General features: G+C 37.8%; 1 protein-coding gene across 3 annotated transcripts in view; it reads left to right on the top strand.

The window, feature by feature from the left end:
* LOC136444922 (rabphilin-3A-like) overlaps window positions 1-26,201 on the top strand; it is a 40,964-nt gene that overhangs the window by 8,026 nt on the left and 6,737 nt on the right. For 2 of the 3 annotated variants that reach the window (XM_066442716.1, XM_066442710.1), the window contains exons 2-12: window positions 3,906-4,114; window positions 14,782-14,925; window positions 18,633-18,762; window positions 19,057-19,143; window positions 19,578-19,746; window positions 20,110-20,259; window positions 20,638-20,790; window positions 21,315-21,362; window positions 22,250-22,453; window positions 23,754-23,833; window positions 24,766-24,840. In XM_066442716.1, coding sequence (XP_066298813.1) covers window positions 4,038-4,114; window positions 14,782-14,925; window positions 18,633-18,762; window positions 19,057-19,143; window positions 19,578-19,746; window positions 20,110-20,259; window positions 20,638-20,790; window positions 21,315-21,362; window positions 22,250-22,453; window positions 23,754-23,833; window positions 24,766-24,840 — 1,317 coding nt within the window. In that variant the 5' untranslated portion in view covers window positions 3,906-4,037. The remainder of the gene's footprint in view (window positions 1-3,905; window positions 4,115-14,781; window positions 14,926-18,632; window positions 18,763-19,056; window positions 19,144-19,577; window positions 19,747-20,109; window positions 20,260-20,637; window positions 20,791-21,314; window positions 21,363-22,249; window positions 22,454-23,753; window positions 23,834-24,765; window positions 24,841-26,201) is intronic. The other variant, XM_066442723.1, reaches the window with a different exon arrangement.

Genomic DNA, 26,201 nt, shown 5'->3' with positions numbered 1-26,201 from the left:
GAGTATCAATAATTTAGTGCGGTAATTTTGTAACCGTTACTGTAGCTAGGAGAGGAATTTGAATCTTGAACCATGCATGCGAAAAACATAATGATTTTGCCAATGTGGTGCCGATATGGCTAACCATTGGTTATGACATTCATGTTTAAATTTGATTGATGTTCATCTCGAGCTTCCTAACCTGCAATATGATGTATTACCCTGACTTTGCCAAGTGTCCAATAACTGGAAAAATTGAACTGTCCAAACCTGTTTCAGTATGGACAAGATAGACTTCTGCTTGACGTGTTTAGTATCAGATTGAATTAATCAAAGCCCACATTGGTTCGTTGATATATGAAAAGGCTTGAAAATTAAAGTATTTTCTTGTCACCATTGATTGAGTGAATAGAACAATTTGGATATTTTCCAGGATTAGATACACAAACATGCTTCTATGATTTTTCAAGATTTAAGCAAATTTGATAATAATCAGTAACTTTCCTCTGCATTTTAATCAATCCCGTGGAGCCAAATACAAATGCTAAATCAGCACTGACAAGGTAAGAATCAATGAAAAACCTGAGGCTACAAATCTAGATAAAATCACGCAATTACACACACATGCACATATCATCTTATATTGATTAAATACATTTGTTGCTAAGTATCATTATCTGAGTCATAATGCATTTCAATATTATGATATCAATGTTAGAATTGATTTGGGAATATTTCAGTAATGCAAAATTTGTGACTAAAAACACTTTTATGGAATGATGGTGAAGTTTTAATGAATCAGATCATGCTTGACCGCTTTGTTTTGTCATTAAACAAACAGAAAAACAATTTGTTAAAAGCTTATTTTGTCAAGGCAACTATAATGCACACAAAAATACAACCTCTGCAGCAATGTATAGCAAAGTGAACAACGTGTTATGTTTCCAGTATATTGTATAACCATATGGCATGCATATCTTATTCACTATTACTAGAACGCTATACAGTCATGACTCATAAGGATCAATTACTTTTGCCAGGACGTTCATCAAATATTTATTGGCGCTGATTTACGTGTAATCTGAGCAATCGTATCGTTATTGATGTATGTGTGTCTGTCTCCGCTACATAAAACGGTTGGCCAGTAGGCCTACTAATTAATTCACACTGAAGTGAAGAGAGAGTTCCTGACTGTTTCGGAGGTCTTAGATATTTCTGACGTACTGAAAAAGGTAGGGTGTGTCAAACTCTTCATTTTTAGTTAGATACTGGTCAGTCATTGATGTTATCAATAACTAACAAGCTAATATCTCTGTCTTAACATGTAAGAGCTGTGTTGCAGTGTTTAGTTGCCAACTTTGGGTTACCAAGAGGGCGGGGCAACCATGTATCATCCATGTATGTACATTGTATTACTATTAGTTACCTTTACAAAACATGCCTTAAAGTCAATTGAGGGGAAATCTTTACTAGACAGTAACCAAATTTTTTGCCTTCATTTTAACCTTATCATATAGGAATACATGTACATTGAAATTACTTATTCTTTGATGCAGTTATTTTGTTTGGACCAACATATGATTGTATATCTGGAAATTATCCAAAAGTAGATCTCGATGTTTAATAATTGTGTTTTCTGAAAATAGGATGATTTAATTATAATAACATAAGGGGTTTATTTCTTGTTTCTGATGATGTACTGTGACCTTTTCATCATTTTATGGATCATATATTACTAGTAATTATACTACTTGAAAAATTATGTTTTACACATTGATGTATTGTTTTATCAGGCAAAATTCTTACATGCAAAATTAAACTTCAAATTGCGTTTAGTTTGCTGCAAACATACTATAACAGTTCTGTAACAGCACTGATGTGGTAGGCTTGTAAAATGATAACCAATACTATTCAAAATTTATGGTGTAATTTGTGCCTGTATGAAGACAACCATCAAAAACATGTGTACTCAACTTACCTGTTTGGCTTCATGCATATGAAAGGCCAGACTTTAAGTACAATGATGAATTTTATTGCCTTTCATACTTTGTGGACCCTACTGTATACTGTAAATTTTAAACAAGAGATATTAGGATCTATCATCAGGCATGGAAGCAGATAGTCAGAGCTGTATTATCATGCCCTAATAATACTAGTAGTTTTGGCACAATACATTACAGATCACAGTAACTGCTGTTTTTCTTCCCACCTAAATAAGCTGAATGTCTGAAAGATGTTGTCAATGGTTTTGAATATGATGTAAAAAGCAACAATAAAAAAAATGATCTCTATTTTGTCTGACAAATTTTTGTATGATTTGAGTTGCTTATTTCAGATCGCCTGAATTTTCTACTAGCACTTCCGTCACACTTCCAAGAAATTCCGCTTCACAAACTTTTTACAGTCTGGTGCCATATTTTACCAGGCTATTTACGTCACCACCCTGCCCATGTATGCATCCTATAACATACAGATCACATGTAAGGTCCATGTGCATGTGTGTGCAGTTGTGCATTGATCCAGTCTATGATAAACTCGGACAACTTTACATGTATATCCAGACTTTATATGTAAGACTGGGTATTTGGAGCGGGGCTTTAGTCTCTAAGCCGTTATAGTTTCCTCCATTTTAAAATCTACTCATCATGTCCTGGAACGATGCCTCACAGGACTTAACGACTGGCAAAGGTCGAGCTTCGAGTTCAACTGTCATTCTTAATTGGAGTCATTAGAGAAGTAATCGTGACCTGGCTTCCTGTTTGCTGTGATTGGAAGATTCACTAGCTCCAGTCTTGGATTCTAATGTCCTCTAACTAGTCTTAGGGGGTCAGGGGTCTTCGGAATCATAGACGGGGGCAGGAAGGTTTGACTGGAGGTGGTACCCAATTAGGATCATATAAGATTTGCTGTACGTACTATAGGCATACTTATTATCTCCTGGAAGGGGGTTCACTGTTAAATGATGCCAGGACACCGTTTCTGTTTTTTGTTTGCATCTATAACTGAAGATCCTTTCGATGCATAGATTTCTTTGAGTTTTGATATGTTGTTGATACATCTGTTATCGTTTAATCCAATATCAAGTAAGAATGTAATATGTATTATGTGCTTTATGTAACTGACATCTGTGTTCTTTGGTGGATGATGGAAATGATTATGAATATCTCTTGATTTTTTTAGTATTACTTGGATCATCTGAATTGTCAATCTCATTTCTTATTACTGTAATTCACTTTATCTTCACGGTAGCAAAATTTCATGGTGTAAAGAAGATGAAAATTTTCACTGAACTTTAACTTCACGGAACGGACGTGTGAAGGAAACATAGATAATTACAACAAGTTTTTCACGGTTATGATAAGTTCACGATACATCTATTAGGTAACACTGAAAACAGTGAACATAAAGTTACATTGAAAGAAACAAGAATTACAGTATCATTAGAATCTGACTCTGATCGATGAGCTAGCAACATGTGATCAGAATGCACCCTGCACATGCACTAGGGCCTGTAAATGTCAACCCCATCTGAAAGGCTCATGTACATGTGCACAGTTTCAGAAACCACTATCATCACAAAAATCCCCAAAGGCACGGCTTTCACTTATATCCTGCTCCGTCTTTGATGAGACAGGCTGGATAAAGCCTTCATAAAGATCTTAATAAATCATAAATCCTACCTACAGTTGTCGCTGATACCTAAAGCCGTGGTTGCTAGGGAGATTGGATACATTGTAGCTGACGTGGTGCTGCCACAGGCAGGTGTATCAACTTTGTTCTTTGATTGTTCTCACATCCTTGATGGAAATGAGATTTGCTGCGTGACCTCCCCCGCGGGAAGCTTACCCTGTATCATATTGTCTGCCACACGTACTATACACCTGTCAAGTCTTATAGTGTGCTCTGTTTTCTGACTCTCCTCACAGGTGGGTTGGGCTCTGACGCTATCTACGTGTTAATGAAAAGTCGGCGTCGGGGGATGGTGGTCTGATTTATGTGGGTGGATAGCGGGCCCGCCGCTGATCAGGCGGGAACGACGCAGGCCGACGCGGCACAATATGGGTGAGATGGCATCAGGAGGGAGGATCGATCGATGGGTGTGCCCCAATGATAGACAGCTGGCCCTACGTGCGAAGTAAGTCACTTCGATTTGTTTCCACTTGTTTAACAACCTTTTTGCATGTAATTGTTTTCTCAATAAGCATCAGTCATTCAGTGATTTTTTTAAATGGAATTTCCTAAAATTGAATTGTCTTATTATTATAGTGATTTTCTTGATTGTTGTATTGTGACATGTACATGTTGCTGATTATATCTTACACCATACGGATGTTTTTGTAACAATTGTTGTTAGATGTACAATTATCTATATTACATGATGTACATGCACACAAGATTGAAGAAGCATATAGAAATTTCACTTGTTGATTACATTACTTTTGTACAATTCATATATTTATCAAAAATAGCCATTACCACACTCATTATCCATTGATAAAAGAGAATTTAAAAAAATCTTTGGGTCTTAAAATCAGGGATTGCTGCCAGATCCAAGCAGCCAAGTAGATGTATCCTCCTATGTATGTATGTGTATTTATGTCTAGGCTCCTTTTAATTGTAAACCCACATCGAGCTGGTACAACAATGCAACAGATAGCTTTGAGAAAACAACAAGCATTGGAAAAGATAAGAATTTTACTTCTCCACTCAATTTACATAATAACATAGACAGGATGCTGCAGAGGTGTCATTAGATAGATTGATGTAATTAATTGAAGAAATTAATTTTGATTGAAAAATCTGGAGTCTGAAGTGTTGATAGAAAGAATAATTCCACAAATTTCTTTTCAAATCACATCAGAATTAAAGGCATAATCTAGATATTACACTACAATCCCCACATTTTATGCCTGACTGGGACATTTAGATGAGTCTAATTGTTTTGTTTTTACCCGTCTTGTTGATTTGAAATTGCCATCTGCCAAGGTGTTCCACCATATTAACTACATTTGTGTGTATTTCATGCATACAAGAGGCAGTGCTTTACTTAATAGTGATAAGGTAAAAGAAACTTTTAATTGGCATCGTAAACTGTATGATCATTAATGTAATATATCATTATTAAATTTTCATGATTTGATTTATTGAGGATTGGCAATCCCTTTACTAGTGTCTCTAAATGTTATTGTTTTAACCCAAATTTTCTTGAAGTAGGCATCGGATTGTAATATCACTGTCTCTTAATCAGTGTGATATTACTTTATGCCAGCACAAGAAATACTCTGGAAAACTGTCTGTCAGCAAATGATGATATCTTCTAAGAAACCATCAAGACATACATGTAATCTTTAAGTATATCAAGATATATATGCAATCATGTAAATGAATTAAGACTGATTTGACAAAAAATTTGTGAAGTGATTGAGTATTTTCTGAATTCTGAAGGACCACATACATTGTATAATCGCTAGTACTTTGGATGAAAATACAGTAGTCATAACTTCATCATATTGACTAATAAAGCAATCTTAGTTAAAAGAAAGCCGCACTGAATTCATTAATTGAAAGATTTGATATGCGAGTGATTTACCTAACAATAGACAGCCTTGATTGCTTAGGCACCACAGGCAAGATTTAATGCGATTTCATGCCAAGGGCTATCAATTCAAATCTAATCAGCTTCTGAAATTGCTTTATTATTGTCTTGGTCTAAGACATAACAGCAGAAATGCTTGCAATTCTTCAATTATAAAAGACTGGATTTAATGTGATTCCATGCCGAAAGTTGCCAATTCAAATCTAATCAGCTTCTGAAATTGCTTTATTCTTGTTTTTGCCAAAAACATAATAACAGTAAAGATGCTGACAGGTACAGACAGTATGCAATTATAAAAAGCCATATTCAATGTGATTTTATGCCAAAAGCTATCAATTCAGATCTGATTAAGTTCTGAAATTGCTTCATCATTGCCTTGGCCAATGGCAGAAATGCTGGCAATGTTGCATTTGACAAGTCACTCATGGACTGTAGAATATGCTTCTGATAATCTGACTTGGTTGTTGATATATTGTTATTGTGTAAAAGGCCGAATAAAGCGTTCCAAACGTGAACCATACGGCTCCAGCTGTCTTACTGAAGGACGATTGCGGTGCAAAAGATGTCAGTTAGCTTAGTGCCTCCTTCCCCAATTCGGTGGTTGTTGATATTTGTAAGCAAAAGATGCTGCCAAGCTATACTACTATAGCAAGTTTGTTTCTTAATACATGTAGGAGATATTGTGCTTTAATTGATATTATTTGCCTTGTGGAGTAAGAAGCCTTAGGACATATATCTAACACTAGTGAAAGTAACATTTTTCTATATTCAGCACTAAGGACAGGACCATTTTGTGCCTATTCCTTAGCAGGGTCAGCTTCATCTGTGTTTTTTCAGTGGCAATGACATATACCTAATACAGGGAAAGTTCAATTTTTCTATTTTCAGCACCAAGGAGAAGTCTATTTTGTACATGTTCCATACATGGGACCGCTGTATTTCTGTGTACTCAAGGTTGTTGTCAAGCAATAAAATTATTAAGTTTTTGTCTAATTAGGTGCTAGATAATGATGTTAATGTTGTATACACATTCTGTGTGGTTTGGTGTGAGTTCAAAGAGTCTATATATTAGATTCCTACCTAATGTACATGATGAAACATGAGCAATTTGTATGCAAACATGACAAAATCATCAAAATCATCGTCATTTGTGGTACAGTCTTATCCAGGATCACCGATTGGCTGCCATAAAGTAAACCAATTTTAAAGACAAAAAGTGTTAATAAAACTTGTTCTGTCCTTGAATCTTGATTTGCCAGCTCCATCTTCAAAGTACAATACTGATAGTCCGTACATAGATATCAATGCAAGATCTACCTTTATTATATTACTTGTTATTCATGTATCTACATGTAAGACCCATGATATCCGCGACTCCACCTCTTTTGATTAAAACAAGAAATCTATTTAGTGATGTCTCTAACTTCAATCATCTTTCTGATACTTGATACAACTGGTGCAAATTACCTGCAAGAAATGAGCCCGGAGCATCTGGATGTGTGTAGCGGCTACAATGTATCAGGAGGGCCCTTCAGAAGAACACACATGTTAGATGTCCCCTTGCCCCAACATGCAAGGGGAATTTTAATTAGAAATTTCTGAGTAGCAGCTGGTGTTAAGCTGTTGACAGATTGTGATCCTCCTAGCAAGGTCCTCATGATTTGCTAACATCTAACATTCTCGTATATGTTAACATGCTCCTCTATTGTCTTGGTCAATGGCAGAAAGGCTAGCAAGTTGTTTCTTCTAACAAGTTTTTCCGTCTGACAGGTTATTCCTTCTAACAAGTTTTTCCGTCTGACAGGTTATTCCTTCTAACATGTTGCAAGGTTATGCTCCTTCAAGCGTTGCCATTTGGTTAACTGATTGCCATCTTTGTGCCATTTTGTTCCTTGAAGTGAAGTAGCGAGTAGAAAATGGACCTGATGAGATTTTAAGTCTTCTTGGCGTGAAGCTTCTCTTTGAATTTTCCGAGTGAAGTTCAAAGTCACCTTGAGACTTGTTGATAAAGTCTCTGCCTTTCTCTTCTGACGTTCCAGACAGCTAAAGTGTTTCTCGTCGCAATTTGTGCCGTCATTTGCTTTGGGCCAGACCAATAAAGATAAAGAACAGTCAAGTTGTTTCGTGATCGCCGTGGCACTTTATGCATTTTGACCACAACTACTGAATGCAATATTACATCCATGTGGTACCACCTTTTGAAATATTCATCCATCCACCCACCACTAAAAGAAGGAGCTGAGATGAGATCAAAACAGATAAGCTAAAGCAGCAATGGATTACAAAGTGCTAACCTTGAAAATCCCAATAATGAAAAGTCCAGATAAACATCTCTGTGTGATGCCCATATCTCTCTTCCCACCACGACTATTTGAATTACACGGGGCGTAATAGCTGCGGGGTCCATGTAAGCCATCTCAACTGATGTGAAATCTTGTACGACCCCTGCTCTTTATGCAGCTTCTATCTGTCTAATGCTTTTTTTGGATGCCAGCCATCTAACTCCTACCTCACCCCATTCACGTTTAATTTTCTCTGCCTTTCGCAGCTGGGACCTGGGGTGTTGCCCCCGCAGTTGCCCAAGCCATTTCTCAGGATGACTCATGAAGTGTTCTGCTAGTTATAAGGACAGCTGGGACAAGGATAATTGAACAGTGCAATTCATAACGTCTAGCTCCCTTCAGTAAGCACTAGGGGAAAGTGGCGAGGTTGTGAATTATCTCACAGCTTGTTTCTCCGCAGTACATGAAAGAGTAGTTTTATGTCTGCTAGGGTCCCTTGTGCTTGAGTCATTTGCCCCTTGTAGGTGTTAAAATGCTTGTAAAAAGTGTCTTAACAGTCTCAACCAGTAAAACTATCAATGTGTGTCCAATAGTAACTTAGAAGTCTGAATCCTCAGCCTATAAAAGTTTTTCAACTGTAGTTGTAACGATATCCATAAAGGCTAATTCCTTAACCCATAAAATTTCTATGTAGAGTTTTAACTGTGTAATAAAAGCCTGAGTTCTTCACTAGTAAAAAGTATAGATAGATGAGCAGACAGTACTAGTATTTCAGCCTAAACTTTGAAGTTTGTGCTGAACAGCCGTATTAGAGAAATGGAAAGAAATTGCAGGAACCTTCTACAATCTGTGGTCTGTTGGGTAATGTTTGGTAATATATTGCTTAACAACAGAGAGGCTTTTAACATTGGAGCAACCTTCATGCTTGCCTCAGATTTAAAGGGCATGACTTTGAACTTGATTGCTTGGAACGTATGTCAAAGACCCAGTATAAACTGTGAGAACAGAATATATGTTGCACCACAAGAAACAGACTCAATTTGAATGTCGTGGATTATATCTACATATATTTTCCCTTTTTCAGCATCTAAGATACATGTATGTGTTGTCAACCAAGATGTATCTTTTTAGAGTGTATGGTTATTGTTATTAGAGTTCAGGAACAGTTGTATTTTTTAAAGTTCAGCACCAAGGCTAGATCCAATTGTACACATTCTATACCAGGGAAAGCTCCATTTGTATATATTCAGTACAGAAATTATTTGAATGTAACAGTTCCATTTATCTATATTCAGTACCAGAGACATGCCCATTTGTATGTTTTCCATGCAAGAGGTAATGTTAGCTGCATATATAATGAAAAGTAATGAATACAAAAAGGTTCCATTTTTCTACATTCAGGACCAAGGACATGTCCATTTTGTTTCTGTTCTATACCAGAGCCAGCTTCATTAGTATGCATTCAGCACCAATGGAAAATAACTAACAAAGGGAAAGTCCCATTTCCTATATTCAGCACCAAGGACAGGTCCATTTTGTGCCTAATCTGCCGGGGACAGCTGCATTTGTATGTATTCACTACAAATGGCATGTATCTTACAAACACGTAATCCCATTTTCTAAGCATCAAGGACAAGGCATGTTTGTGCTTGGTCCATACCAGAGACAGCTGCATTTGTGTGTATTCAATATCAAAGAAACTAACAATTTGTCTATATTCAGCACCAAGGACAGGTCAAAATGTGCCTGTTCTGTGCTAAATTAAAGTGCGTAAATGACATGTATTGAATACTAGGTAAAGTACAGCCATTTATCAGTAGTCAACACCAAGGAAAGGACCATTTGTAGGCGTTTTAGAACAAGGGGATTTTTTCTACACCAGTAACTTAGCTTAGTATACTCCTATATTCAGTATCAATGACAAGAGATAACACAGGAAAAGTTAGCAATACATTTTTCTATGTTCAGCACCAAGGACATTGCCGTTCCGGTACTATGCCGGGGACAGCTGTATTTGCGTTTGCATAGAATATGTATTGCATACCAGGGAATGTTGTGTCTATCTATATTCAGCACCAAGGACAGGCCCTTCTTAACATGGAATCAGGTTGTCATATGTGGCAAATAACATATCACGACCATGTAAACATTCTGATTTTAATGTATTGAGTTCTCAGCAGGAGCAGGTACTATTGATTAACACAAAATGTGAATTCATAAAGTATTTCTTATGTTGATTTGATCAGTTGTTGCAATGGTATCACCATGGTTACACTTGCAATCAATATCATTAGGTTTGACGATCCCTCATACCATTGGTACTGATTGCACACTACGTAGGCTCTCTTTGAAAACAAAATATGTCCTGGATTAATTAGATTAACATATTTGATATGGCCTGCAATGCAAAAGAGAACATTAGATGTGCTTGTCAACAAAAAGACAAACAGTAAACTCTAAGTTGTGTACAAATGTAGGCTTTGTCTGCAATTTTGAAGCTATTTTGTTGTAGGAAACAAAATTTGCTAATTTCTTATGCATCAGATTCATGCTTTTGTCTAACCAAAGACTTATTTCAATCTTTTCTTCAAACCTGTGCTTACATGTGCCTCCTTCTGTGATCTGACCTAATTTCAATCTTTTTCATATCAAAGTCTTCAATTTGGCTGTCAAAATGATGGATTGGCTATTATTTCTATTCATCATTATAGCAACAAGATTCTGTCCAATGATAGAAGGACAAACGCTGGGCAAAACTATGATCTAAATCCTCATCACAATGTTTTAATGGTGAAGTCATTAGCTTCTTCACAATCTCACAGCAGAAACCCACCGTAATGAGCGATGTTCTCTCCTCTAACCAAAGACTTATTTCCATCTTCTCCTCAAACCTGTGCTTACATGTGTCCCCTTCTGTGATTTGACCTAATTTCAATCTTTTTCATATCAGAATCGCCAATTTGGCTGTCAATATGATGGATTGGCTATTATTTCTATTCATCATTATAGCAACAAGATTCTGTCCAATGATAGAAAGACAAACGCTGGGCAAAACTATGATCTAAATCCTCATCACAATGTTTTAATGGTGAAGTCATTAGCTTCTTCACAGTGTCACAGCAGAAACCCACCGTAATGAGCGATGTTCTCTCCTCCAGCCTCCTTGGGAACCAATTTACCACAGTACACTGACAAATCACCTGCAAATTTGTCAGACAAAGCAGCATTATTATAGCCATCTGTCTTGTCGTCTTTCTGATGAATACAGCAGCCAAGAACATAAAAAGACAGCATTAGAATGGATGAACAGCAACCGAGAGCACAAACAGACAACATTAGAATGGATGAGGAAATATAATGTGGCGGGCCGCCAAGCGGGTTCATTTCCCACAAATTTGTAGGCGCATCTGGAATAGCCCATAAAATTCTGACTCTTGGATAAACAAACCAGCATATGGGCTGAAAAAAACTACATGCACTGGTTGGGAAAATAGCTTGAAAAGATATCTATGCCCAACCTTTTAATTTTCTGAAGATCCTATAAATAATACCGCTTTACATCCAATGAATTTTTTTAATGTACATGGCAGGGTGAAATCTTGTCTGCCCATTATGCAGAGGTGATAAATTGTCATGTGGCCAATATGTCAGCCATTAGAATGTACATCAACATCAAAGGATGACCCTCAGTGATATCCTTGCCAGTATCAGATTACCTGTTGGCTATGTTCATTGAGGAGTTACACGTAGATCACTAATGTGCTTTATCTGCGGTACTGAACAGTGATAGGTATTCTCCTTATCTGATGCATATTCAGTGATTTATGTAACGTTAGTACCAGGTCCAAATGTACAGTGGTAAGCCCAGTCATTGCTGAGAAAATGGTCAGATTGTAAAGTAGTTTGAGTGTTGCCAAAATCTGATTTTCATTGCCTACAACTTAGTACTAGTCATATATACATGTAGAGTGAAGAGCATATTGATATGTATTACCCTTTCTTCTTTCAAAAATTTTAAAGGGGACATTTTATCTTATTGTACATGTTTAGTTTTACAGTTCAGGGATTTTGTATCTACAGTCAATTAAAGATATTTAACACTGCTAGTAGGTGTATGATCAATCATCCACAGGTGTCAACTGCTGATGCATTGAGGACAGATAAAAGGCCAAAGGTCACGATTACAGTCATGCGCAAAAGGTCCATTTTAATTTCATAGAAATAGCCTTGTATATGCTTGTTAAAAGTAGATGTAGGAGGCCTCTTTGTTGGAAATGTTGGCGTTTTTGAGCTGGAATTGACAGGTAAGGGTTGTGGCTATTTTATTTAGTCAGAAAAATAGGGTTTTAGCCATGTTTGGAGTGTCCGGTACACTTTGAAATAGGTGTAGTTTGGATGTTTTCAGTTCCTGTGTAGGGTGGTCAAAGGTCATCTCACCATGTTTTAACCACTTTGCGCCGGTGAAAAATCGGCGAAACTCATAAGATCGACACTTGAGAGGTCAGACTAGGCTGCCAATGTGAGTTTTCCATGATCTAAACTTCAGGTAGGTGACTTTTGAAAGCCGTTTTCGTATATGTTTACAATAGGAAGTATAGGGGCCTGTGAATGGTAGACCTTAGCCTGCCAAGTAAAAGTGAAAATGGTGCAAAATAACTTATTTATGTGTACAAAAATTGCGTTTGTGATTACTTGTTTCAAATTAAAGCTGGTGTGTTCAAGCATACACAATTTTTCTGCTAGAAGGCCCTGTACTACCCTTGCTTGACATTCTAGTCAACCTTCCCAAGATGCACCCATTTGATGAATCTCAGGAGTCCAATAATTCACTAGTGTTACTAAAGAGCTTTCAACAGATAAAATCTCTCTTTAGAAGCAAGTTAGGGTGCTTGATGTGTGTTCACCCGGATTTGCTACAAAAGGGGGCATATATGTCAAGATGTAAGATGATAATGATAGAAAAAAGTCTCCATGTCAGATGATAAGTCGTGTATCCTAAATTGTGTATGTTGCGTTTGAGAAAAAGGAGGATTTCCAAGAAGCTCATGCGTCAAAGATGTTGCCCTTTAAGATATCAGCCATTGAGATCCTTGACATTTAACTGTCAAATGTGGGAGATTATTGTCTAAATGCACCAGGTGGCAAGGTGTGATATCAGAAGACGTTGTAACTTATCTGTCAGATTTTATCAAATTCTGAGTTGCAGTTCTGAAACATTTCATCCATGCATCATTTGGCTTTATTACACGCTGTCACATAGTTGCCAAATTCTAATAAACAACAGTGAAGCAGCTTTGCTTTCAGAGGAAATAAGTTTGGTAGCATCAAAGGAGATATGGAATATTGCATGTATCACAATTACTTCAGGCCATACATGTTGGACAAAACTAATAAACCACCATGCCTTGAACCACGGCCAGGCAAGCCTCCTATGAATGAGGAAACATTAAAGCTTGGGGGTGGGCTTACTGTTGTCACTCAAGAAGAAGATCCTTTCTGCGCTCCTGTCTACTGGGATTATTGGATTTTGGGTTTCCTTAGTAGTCATAATATGATATTAAGTATTAGTGTGGTTGGAGTAGGGGTGAGAAGCCCTGCCTCTGGACTTGGAGGTTGAGAGTTCGAATCCCAGGCTTTGTCGCTTACCTGACTTGCATGCTACTGGAAAGGCATACAGTCCTTTGGAAAGGACATTAAGACAGATTTCCTGTATTTAAGAAAAGTGTCCTGTGTTTAAGAAAAGCATGTTACAGATAAAGAACCCACAATACTGACAAAAAAGAGAAGGGGTATGTCTGGTGTAAGTGGATCAAACCATTTGGTCTGATAAAAAATACTTATTAGTTATTCTTTACTGTGTTACACCTTGAGGCACTTTACTCCTGTGATGCAAGGTTGTACAATGTAAAAGATGAGTGTGTGCAAGAATGTAGTACGTGTGTAAGGTTTAGTGATCTGCATAATTATTTAGATACTATCTGTAGCATAGTTGATTCAAGCAGCACTTTTGGTCATCATCAGGTATTGCTTTCAAATCAGAGGAAAATAAAACTAATCTGTTTTAGGCAGTTTTTATCTCGATTTTCATGTAGCTCTAACCCTATTGAAAGCATTGCCCATTTTCTGGACTACATACATGTAGTGCATGTAATATATTATATACATGTAAGCAATGTTGTTCCCTCTCCTGCTGACACAGCAGCCATACACCACACAAGCTGCCTTTGACGTGAACAAATCTGATAATCTTTTGCCCTTTGGAAATCTTGTGTAAGGCTTAGCACAGATGCTGCTGTCAGATACGAGACTTTCTTGTGGATGATGAATTATACTAGGACCATTCCACTTCCAGGGAGGGAAAATAAACTGTGTTAGAGTCTGCTCCTATTTTTCCTGGGACAGTGTAAAAATGTACGCACCCTACATGCTAGAACCACTATGACTCATTTCAACATTTTGATATAAATACACGTTTCACAAGAATTACATCACAGGTCATTCTACAAAGCATTTTTATGTGACATTATTGGTGTGTCTGCCACCATGTTGGTGTCCCCATTTGCATGTCAGCGCATCATGTACATGTAGCTTAAAACATTTTGGACAATTATTTATTTGAAAATATTCTGACACTCTCAGATAACCACTATCAAATGTCTATAGGAAAAAATACCTGAAAAATGCTTGCCAATCAAAGGCAAAAATGCTGTGTATGCTAGAGTTACAATCTATTAATGCAAAGTATATAAGAACACCAACATGGCAGACAGCACCTGCTTCATTGATATGGATCTGAAATAGTGAGCGAAAAAGGTTCTTGTTCAAGCAGAGGTCATAACCCAAGACCAAAAGTATTATCGGCTCTGTTTGATTTGACAACATTCAATTGTTATTAATAATAATCTATGGATGATTTTTTTTCAGATTGAATGCAGGATGGTCGTTCCACACAGACAAGCTGACGTCGTTTCAGAAGCAGCCACCGCTAAGCAAGGAGGAGCAAGATGCCATCCGCAAGGTCATGGAGAAGGCAGACTTCATGGAGCAGATGGAGCAGGAAAGAGTCGGGTAGGTCTGGGACATGTGCATAGTGTGGGACATGTGCATAGTGTGGGACATGTGCTAGTGTGGGACATGTACATAGTGTGGGACATGTGCATAGTGTGGGACATGTGCATAGTGTGGGACATGTGCTAGTATGGGACATGTGCATTGTGTGGGATATATGCATAGTGTGGGACATGTGCATAGTGTGGAACATGTGCATAGTGTGGGACATGTGCATAGTGTGGGACATGTGCATAGTGTGGGACATGTACATAGTGTGGGACATGTGCATAGTGTGGGACATGTGCATAGTGTGGGACATGTGCATAGTGGGGGACATATGCATAGTGTGGGACATGTGCATAGTGTGGGACATGTGCATAGTGCGGGACATGTGCTAGTGTGGGACATGTACATAGTGTGGGACATGTGCATAGTGTGGGACATGTGCATAGTGTGGGACATGTGCTAGTATGGGACATGTGCATTGTGTGGGATATATGCATAGTGTGGGACATGTGCATAGTGTGGGACATGTGCATAGTGTGGGACATGTGCATAGTATTTGACATTTGCATTTTGTGGGACACAAGTTTGCTCACAGACACAACAGTTAGAAGCGAGCTAGTTCTCAAGGATCTCATTTGGAGAGTTCGGAAACCTCATACCTCCATGATATATTTTAGTTATGCAAATGCATCATTTGAGAATAAAGACTTCATTGAGCAGATGCAGCAAGAAAGAGGCTGGTATGTCTGTGACGTGTGCATAGTATAGGACACAAGTTTGCCGACACAACAGTTGGAGGAGAGCCAGGTTTCAAGGAACTCATTTGGAGAATGGAGGCTGTAACGAAATGAGTTTTGCTGGGTTATATAATGGGGTTTGTTGGGTTATATAATGGGGATTTAGCAATGGGCACCAGTTATATTTGTCAATCATAATACTACCTGTAGCTTCTTTCTCCCTGGCATTTCAAGAAGTATAAAGTTGGCCTTTTGGGGGGGGGGGGGCTGGGAGGGGGGGGCTGGACATACATGTAACTGTTAGAACACAAGTGAGAGTTCTTTCAAATTGCTTTCCTGCCTGCTTACATCTCTTACTTCAATGTGAAGATGGCACAACCCTCTGATTCATAGAATATCAGGCCATGTATTGAAGTAGTATATGAGCTATATTGAATAGGCTTCAACATCCAGAAATAGTCTTCACAATCTGCGCTTCAAGAACATAATCCTCTTACCCTCACACTCCCAGCACATTGGAGTCAGCAGTGCTATGTCCATATAGGTTAGAAGCAGTTGAAGATGTATCACAAAGCTACCTTGCTTCATCTATTTTGGGCCAGTTGCACCCGAATAATCTCAAGCAGTCTCCGAAACATCATTTTAATTCCATTAATACCTTACATAAGAGCACCACTTGAAGGCTGGCTGCATATAGAACTGAAAGGTATTCTCCTCTGTACTGTTAATACGAAGCCTTGGGAGGTCGGCAAATGGAACGGGCATGCTTAATGGCTTTTCTCTGTGTGAAGGACAGACAGAGTGGATGTAAAAGTGCACTTTAAGTGATATTGATGGCTTGAAAAAAGATTTAGGGAGGTTAGGAAATGTGAACTTGCCACCCGTGAACTTTAGGTGGGTATGCCTGTAGTCCAAGTTTAGCACTATGATATGTCCAAAGGTCAGATATGAGTGCAGGATTATTGTGTATGATACACTTCATGACTGGTCGTTATCCAACATTTGCCAGCTAATACAAGATGTCTACCCCCCCGCCCATCATTGTCTCAAATGATTTCATCGTGTTTAATGAGTTTTTTACTATGAAATGAGACGTATACTGATAAGGAAGAAGAGAAACCCGGAGAGAAACATAATACTACACAGAGGGATATAAAATCTCCTAATAATTTCTCATACATACAAACATACATACAATATATATGTATATATATCATACATAATCATACTCTAACGAGTTGAAGCGTCTATAGTCTACAAAGTTCTGCTTTCAGTATTCTCGGTTATACATCATTTCTAAATCAACCATAACTGCCAATAGATACTAAATTTCAAGAATCTGATATTATAGAAGAATGTCCAGTCTATCTGTTAGATTGCAAGCAAAATGTATCAGATATGCAACCTGAAGTTGAGAAAGGTAGATTTAATTTTGTACACTGGTAAATGGCTAAGGAAACACCATAGAATAGAGTGATGAATGCTAGCGTGGTCTCTTATCACTAAGCAATACTCTAAATCACCTGCCAAGGGGTCTGTAATACCCAGATAACCCTGATTCTAATCAGCTCAATCAACTGTATCTACTGCCGCCATGGCAACAGGTAATTGACAGGTCATTGCAGAGGCTTTTCTCTAGATAACAGGGATGCAATTTGCATGAATGCGACATTTGACCTTCCCTTTTATACGTACATCCGTGAGGGGGTTCTGCTAATACCGTGCTGATTGCCTGTTCGTAATTTGGCAAAGGCGCGTATGAATCTCCGTAATGTACAAAAGTGCAGTTGTCGACTTGTACGAAGGTAATTGTAGCGCAACCCTGTTAATGGGACCGTGCCGGTGTGTACGTGGTTCATTCTCTCCGCCTGTAAACGATGTGACGGACAGGATGACATCTGCTCCCAGCCCTCTGCATTAGCACTAATGGGACTATCCCTGATGGAAATGTGTAGTGCATGTTACACTTAGGGACAGTCTCAAAAGTTAATGCCACATTCCTAAAGGGCATTTTGTCTTCAGGATTAAACATTTGCCTTTCTCATCACTCACTAGGTCACACCAATCTAACTAACATCTTGGTTGTCTTGATTTTTTCAGGAAATTATTGATTGAATCAAGTGGAAAAAACGAAAGGAGAACAGTACTAACTTTTTTCAGTTTTCTTTAAGTAATATTTCAGTTGAGTGTATTAAGATCAATGAAAACAGTATTATTATACCACTCAATACAACTATAGAACTTAACCTTGTAGATGAACATATCTATTTCAGTTTTCATTTGCAACTAAAAGTGAACCTTTAGCATAAGAATGTTGAAGCCTTGTATTACCCTGTAAAGACTGGCTGAACTACTAATGCATAAACGCCATCTGGCAGATGTGTGCAGTACTGCAGCATCACTCCAGCTATAATAGGACAAGTAAGTCAGTGACATTGATGCTGTATATGGTGGTGAGGTGACCACTGAAGCTATAAAGATTGACAAACCAGAGTCAGCTGGTGCTATAGTTACGGTGACATTACATCACTTAAGTAGTGACAACTAATTCTGTGCATCTCATGTGTACTGTCCTTGGTGCTGAAGTGTTGTTATTAGTACACAGTTGGCATCGGAAGGCAATGTTGTTCTGGAATATTTCTGCACACTTTTAGTGCTATAATTTGGATTTCTATTCTACCACCATTCCTGCTGCTTGGTGTCAATATATTCCCCAAATCAGTGTTTAAATACTGTAATTTTTCTAACTTTGGTTGTGTTCTTAAGTGGACGAGTTTTGTGGTGACCTCTCATCACAAACTTATCAAACACTTCCTCTCTCTTCCATTGTATGACTATGGTGATTCTAACCCCAAACTCAAAGGCTTCGATTTTCACTATGCCATGAAGTTTGTCTTTGTGTTCATTGTAAATGAATTTGCAGTATGACAATAGCATGTCCCGGAAATTGTACCAATTGCACTGTCTTCTCTCTCTCTACAGCTGTCTGGTGGATAGATTAGACAACATGAAGAAAGCCGCAAAGGGCAATGGAACCACACAGTGTGTTCTGTGTGGGGACGCTTTCAGGATGCTGGGGTCTTCACCTCTCACATGCTGCGACTGTAAAAAGGTACGACAAACACTCATCTACCATCTTGTAAAAGTACATGACTTTTGTATATGATGGATGAAAAAGCAAATTTTTTTTCATGGACAAAAAAGTAAAAGAGCCCTTTGGTACATGTACATACATAAAAAGTGCTTCTGTGCATGTGTATTAAAAGGATAATTGTATGGCACTGTATTTACCAGTATATTTCAGAATTTCTATTAATACATGTATTACTTTGACTTGAAGAAAGGATATTTTCTTGTGATAAGATAATACATAGAACCATGACTTTTTGTATCCTCTTTTTTTCAGCATGTTTGTTCCAAATGTGGAGTAGAGCTCACCACAAAGTTTGGCAGCCAAACTTACCTGTGCAAGATTTGTAGTGAGAGTAGAGAGGTAAGTCTTCTCATATTGATGATATGCACTGGATTCCATTTAATATTGTAAGTTAGACAACGCAAAGTTGATCCCTTGGTTCTCAGGTTTTTGCAGGAAAATAAAGCAGAAGGCATGCAGAAAATAATGAAAACATACCAGGCTGCTTAACATTTCAAACATGAATTTTCGATTTAATGCGCTTATAAATGGAAAAACTTTCTTTGATAATTGTTAATGCCAAAGTTTGAGCATTTGAGCATCGATTCAAATCTTTAATGGAATATGTCATCTTTTTATTTTTTCCCATCAGAAAAGAATGAAGCAGTGAATCCGAAAACTAAGGACATAAATCTATGTTCATAGTATAGACAATAAGATATAAATGCATGCAACAGAAAAACTGTACGAGCTGATTTATGAAATATTCATCAAGACTTTCTTTCTCACCACAGATGTGGAAACGCTCAGGAGCCTGGTTCTTTAAGGGGCTTCCTAAGTATGTCCTGCCGTCTGAGCAGCAGAAGAAGGACGATCCTCGGGGCAAGGGGGGCGCCCGAGGAGGGTACGGGGGGCGCAAGGCTAGGGGTGGCAAGTCTTACAACACCTGGTCTAAAACTCGAGGTATACACCTTTGTTGTTACACAGTTAGTGCTGTTTAACACTCGATTCACATAAAGCAATGAAATTCAATGTCCATTTTGTATTTGAAGCTATACATGGTTGACAAATATGAGAAAGGTAATTATTTTTAGACAATGTGACACTGTTCAACTCTGTTAAGTTTTGGGTAGAAATTATCCCTAATCATGCTTCCATACATGTGTATGTATTGAGCTGATTTCTTGAATTTTGGCTAACCAAACATTGCTGGTCATACAAGAAATGTATGTGAACAGTGAATGATTTAAGTCATTGACGTAAAAATCAACAGTGTCTTATTTCGCTATAAAGCAACTTGAAAGAACTTGGCAATGCTTCTTTCAGGAGGTAAGGGTGGATCAGCGGAGTACAGCGATGAAGAAGAAGATGAGAGTTCAGAGGATGAGATCAGCCTGGGACGCAAACCCCGGGGGAGGGGCAGAGGCGCAGCATTGGCAGCAGCAGCAGCAGCAACGGCTCCTCCTGTGGAGTCAGGTGAGAACTGCAGGAGCTGCACTGCATTTCTGATGTCTTTTCATTGAATGGAAATCTGGAAAACAGTTCATTTCAAATTCTAAGTTACCAAACAAGTAGACGAATATGTTAAGTTAGTCACAATCCTTCCTGTGGATAGGACAGTGCCCATGCATCTCTGTTTCCATAGCCCTTTGGCCACGCGGTTGTGCAAGCACTACAGCAGGGGGCTAGTCCGCTGGTAGCTGTGTGTGTTCAACTATGACACTCTTTCTCATATGTGGTTAGTGCTATAAGCTTAAGGTCTTTGGTATGACCAGGCCTGGGTTTGACCCCACGATCTAATAAGCTCAAGTCATAACTCCAGAAATACATGTAATAACCCCATGACTCCTTCAGATGCTGATTCGGCCAGCATCGGCAGCTACAACAGCAACCCGCTTTACGATAGCCGAACCAGCATCACCAGCGCAGGAGCCTACAACCAGCACAGTGCCACGGAGAGCATGTACGGAGATGTTGCTGAGGACACACTGAGCGCTGGAAGCCCCAGTAAGTCACAGTTATAACCCATAGGCAGGGCTAATCATGCTTAGAAAGAAGACTCCGCCCCTGGGGTGTGACCAAAAATGAAGAATAATTGAATGAATATATTTAAACAATGTAGAGTCACAATTTCATGGAATATTCTGGTGAAATACTGCTCAAAGAGCCTGAACCGGAAACACTTTCATACAAAGAGTTCCAACATTTTGGCTCTTTAAGTTATTTAGACGATTAGAAAATTTATGGAATACATTTCCTTCATTTTGTGCAGAGATGCTCTCAACACAACAGTTCATTGACATTGACATAGACATAGCCTGACCTTAGTCCCAATAGCTTTATTCTTAGTAGATATGGATAGTCTGACAGATTTTCAGAGAAGCAAATATTCCTCATTTATTAATGAAATTCTAATCCGACGTACAGGTTTTATCACAGTCTATACAGTTCTATTAAAATGTAGGTACTAGCCCCACCACCCTTTGTGTATTCTGACAAAATAGAATAACTTTTAGAAACCATTTTTGCAGAGATCCAGACAATACAGGAAAGCCAAGAAAAGAAGGGAACATCAGGAGGTATAAATACTGTCACCACAATCATCACACAAAAAAGTCACAACTCTACTAACTTTTCTGGTTGATAGATAGCACCTAACAGGGAAGTACATGCTATAGCTAGTTAACATGTTGGACTGTTAATTGTCCATGTGTGCTGGAATAAGCTAACATTTGCAATGCTTTAAAGTTAATTGAACACTTTTGATAATTTGATGGGCGTGAATGATCTGATTAATTGTTAAAATCTAATCCCCCTATTTAGTTTGACCTAGAATGCTTGATCTATAGTGAATACATTTTTGAACACATTATCATGTTGTTTTCATGATTTGTTTTCATGATTATTGATTTGATTGAAATTCTATCTATTTTGATGTGTTATAATCATGTTGTGCAATATAGCAAATTGAAGGCTTTTGCTTTATTTTATGATTAATGATTGAATTGAATTTTTTGCATGCTGCTTACTTTGATTTCACTCCAAAAAAATTACCAAACCCTTTTTTTTAATTCTTGCTCATAAAGAAAAACATATTCAAGTCCAGCAGTATATCACCCCTAATTTAGAGCCCCCAATGAAAAAAATCTAAATTAACTGCTGCATCTCAAACCTTTTTTTTTAATGCTTGGTTCCAACAATCATTAGCTTATAGCAGCTGAGATATCAAATATTGATTGTGGTCAAATACAATGTAGTTTGTAAATCAGAACTCTTAAAGCTCCAGATCATTGTTAAAATCTATAAAGTACACCTGACCTAAATATCACACATTCAAATAGTTGGTAAATCAGAATAATTTAAAGTTATCAAACACAAAATTACATTATTTGAAGCTCCAGATCATTGGTAGAAGCTATATGAAGTCTACCTGACCTAAACATCGCCCGATCACGCCCTCCCCCAGGTCTGAGTCGACACAGCTCAATGCGTTCTCAGAGCAGCATCCGGACTGATCGGTCCGACGGCGTAACATGGAGGCAGAGCCGGGAGGACGATTATTACGAAGACGAGTACGACGATGCGGGGGTTTACGTGGGACCTCCGCAGCATTCGCAGCTTCCCGTGGACGACCATGACGTGTACAGTCCTGACTTTGAGGAGGAAGACAGTGAGTCTCCACACTAACATGTTAATACATGTACTCAGGAATGAAAGCCTGTCTATGTGTTGGTCTGATTTAAGTTTTTATCTTTATCCAACACCCAAAAAAACTGTCTCACCAAATTTTTGGCCATATCCATTGGCGTTCATCAGGAATTTGACCTGATCCAGACCTGTTTTCCTGACTTTGACCCACTCCTGATCCACACACCCTTGAGACCAGTGTGTCAGGAATGTGAGTAACATTCCTGAGGAAACCTAGATATGGATAAGGTTGGAACTTCAGCGAGACTGATCTTTCTTTTGGTGTTAGATAACGGTAAAAGCTATTGACAATGTGTTGATTGTATTCTAATTCTTACAATTTTAACAATTTTGTTATTTATTCCCAGTGCTCTACTGGTTTTTTAGTCTATTTTATGTTTTGGAATTGTCGTCATTTTTCCTTAACATTTTGGATGTACATTTGTAACATGATACAATCTATTCATCCCTGTGACTCTAGGTCTGCTTTCATTCATGACTATCCTTGAATGTCCTCAGACCTTTGAATTTCCTTTCCTCTGACTGATATGAACTAATGAAGTTGCTTACTTATCATTAACTTAGAGATAATCTCGCTAAATGTGTGGATAAATCTTGATACCAAGTCCTAACTTTCTGAGAATCTCATTTGAGGAAATCATTACTCATTTCAAGAAGATTTTGTACTTTCAAAACCATGTGTCTTGATTATCATGTGATTGTATCTTTTACATGAATCAGATGTCATGTAGTAAACTTAATAGAAGCCAGTTTGAAATATATAGATAATCAGATAGTTTAAATGGTCTGTTTTGGATCAACAAAATATGAAAATATGGTACCATATTGGTCTTAGATTCTCATTTAATACAGTACTAGTTCAGACAAAGTTAAAGAAAGATTGGTTACTGCAGTTACTCTTCAATACATTATGTTGTTGATTTTTGTTTTAAATCTTAGCAAAGTAATCATCATGATGCTTTTTTTCAAAGAGATCATTTCAAAGCATCTAGCTACGAAATTGATAATTTTTACATTTCGGTATTCCAGCTTCTTTGAAATGTTACAAGACTTAGTACACGTATTTTAGTCTTTACCAACATCTGAAAACAGTATCATTTTGATACTTCATCTATATTAGATTTGTCAACATGAGATTTTCACACAGTCAGAACCTGGTATTAAGATTTATCTCTAATCTAACTGAAGTTCTGAATGCTCTGAGCTCTATAACAGTGTGGCATGACATGTTTGGATGTTGTTATCATCATTAACACGTGCAGCGACTCTCGGCTCCATTGAGTTCTCCATGCTGTACGATCCCCACAACGCCGCCCTTCACGTTAACATCATCCGGGCACGGGTAGGTCTAACATGCATCCATCCTCTTCTGTCAACCCCGCTACTAGTATTGTACAATACGCAATACGCAATAGCAACAGCCCTGGCCTATCAACCTACTATCCAAACCTAACATCCAAATGCATCCTTTTGGGTGCTTTAGCACTGGGCAGCCATCAGCCAATCAGATCCCCCCACCAGTTGTTGTAGGGAAAGTTACAAGCCAATCACATCCTTCATTGCTGATAGGAGGCAATGTGATTGGCTGGTAACTTTCCTACCTACAACAGGCAAGAGGACTTATCTGATTGGCTGATGGCTGGCCAGTGATATTGTAGCCAGAAGTTTTGATGTCAGATGAGCAAAGGCTGATATGCCACTGGGTTATTTGCTTTTACATATTGTATGATAAAGCAGTGGGTCTGGCAGGAGAGGATGGTAAGTGTTGCTGGGTGTCAAGGTCTTGAAATAAGCCACTAGTTTCAGTCCAGTTTGAATCAGATGTTGTAGCTGTTTTGTATGGGATGCGGAATGCTCTAGGAAAACAGGCTGTATGAAACAGAAAGTGCAAAAACAGTAGAAAATTGTATCATTTCAAAAAGATGTACCAAGAGGAGAAAAAAACTGCAGAAAGATGTTGTAGACAGAAAAAAAGAGCAACATTATGAATAACAACTTACAAAAAAGCAACAAAATATTTTATGTTCACCTGATTTTTATCAAACTTTGTATGAAACAACTTATGTAACAATGTTCTCTTGTATATATATATATAATTATTATATATATAACAATATTATGCAAGGCATAAGTATCATGCCAGGAAGGCATAAGTATCATGCCAGGAAGACAGATTTGGAGTTTGTGTATACTGCTCTTTACTTTTGTCTATTCTTGCTAGTGACAATAAATAATTTGCATTTATAATCTAATATGTTATAAAATCCTTTGCAGGGTATCAAGCCTATGGACCACAATGGGATGTCTGACCCCTATGTCAAGTTACATCTCCTTCCTGGGGCCAGCAAGGTAACTGCATGATCACAATATACTCTCCACATTTGTATAGGAAATATTGTATAGGAATATACTGCCGTATTTCAAGCTTGAACTGTTGAAGTGGAAACAACCATATAGTTGTAATACAATGCAAGACAGAATGTAGGTTTGCAGACTCCACAAAAACCATGAATATAAAATCAATGCAAATATTTCTGGATTTACAGTATTTAGCACTATGATAAGACCGGCATTTTTTAACAAAAAATCAGGCATATTGCTATAAAAAATATGCTCGCAATTGATAAAACATGATCATGAGGAGTGTGGATTAGATAGCACTCACTAAAGCATTAAAGTACAGTTACAGTTACATAATGATTATGTAACTGTTATATTATAACCTCGTCACATATTGTCCAGCAATTAGAGATATTGATTGGTATAGTAAACACACAAGATGGGGAAAACAATCATAAAACTGAAGATTTGTTTCACTTCTCAATGCAGTGTTACATGTACATGATTGTGTCTGTCTGTCAGTGTGGCATGCTACTTGTACTTGCTCTTTGATGTGTTCTGAAACGTTTGAATCTGTCCCTCCTCTGACGCTGGCTCTCTCCTATGGAACTGTTTGTAGAGTATGGTAGGTGTTCGTTGTTGCTACATGGAGCTCCTTCTGTACTTCTCATATTCTCCTTGCTGCAGGATACTGTCATTAAAAGAGGTCTTAATGTGGACATTAATGTCATCCAGACCTGTAAACTTCACCTGTACAAGGCTTGGTATATCATTCTGGTATAACAGGCTGTGTTGTGTCTGTCTGTTAGTGTTATATACACACATGCAGTGTTGCACCGTGCTATATATAATCTAGTTTATTGATAATTGATAATATGTAATTATTTTATGCCAGTATGGAAGAAATTAATAAGCTTTTTCTATATTCATGATGGCATATATCTCTGTTGATCTATGCTATCATTGTCTTAGCACAGTCAAGGACTATATTCCCCATGATTTATACACACATTGATGTTACATTACATACATGTACACTCTGTATCTTCCACATTGTAACAGGCATTTTACACATTAGGCTATATGAAATACTGTACTTTTACTATTATGCCATCATGTTGTAATGATACAATCATTATGGTACAATTTATATTAACATCATGATCCTATCCTCTTTGATAGTCATGCAGTCTTTTCTATGTACATTGCCTAACACTGTTGTTTCTACACTCTTCCTCTCTGCACACACTACTTCTTATACATTGTGTGAGTAACAAATTCTTTGTCCTTGTGAAGCATAATACAGACTGCCTTTCGGAATTACATCATTTTCAACCATAACAATTTTACATGTACATTGTACTTAGAAG

Source organism: Branchiostoma lanceolatum, chromosome 1 (assembly GCF_035083965.1).
Source record: "Branchiostoma lanceolatum isolate klBraLanc5 chromosome 1, klBraLanc5.hap2, whole genome shotgun sequence".
NCBI classification, from domain to species: domain Eukaryota; kingdom Metazoa; phylum Chordata; class Leptocardii; order Amphioxiformes; family Branchiostomatidae; genus Branchiostoma; species Branchiostoma lanceolatum.
The sequence above is the reverse complement of the archived record's forward strand: the minus strand, read 5'-3'. Positions and strand labels throughout refer to the sequence as shown.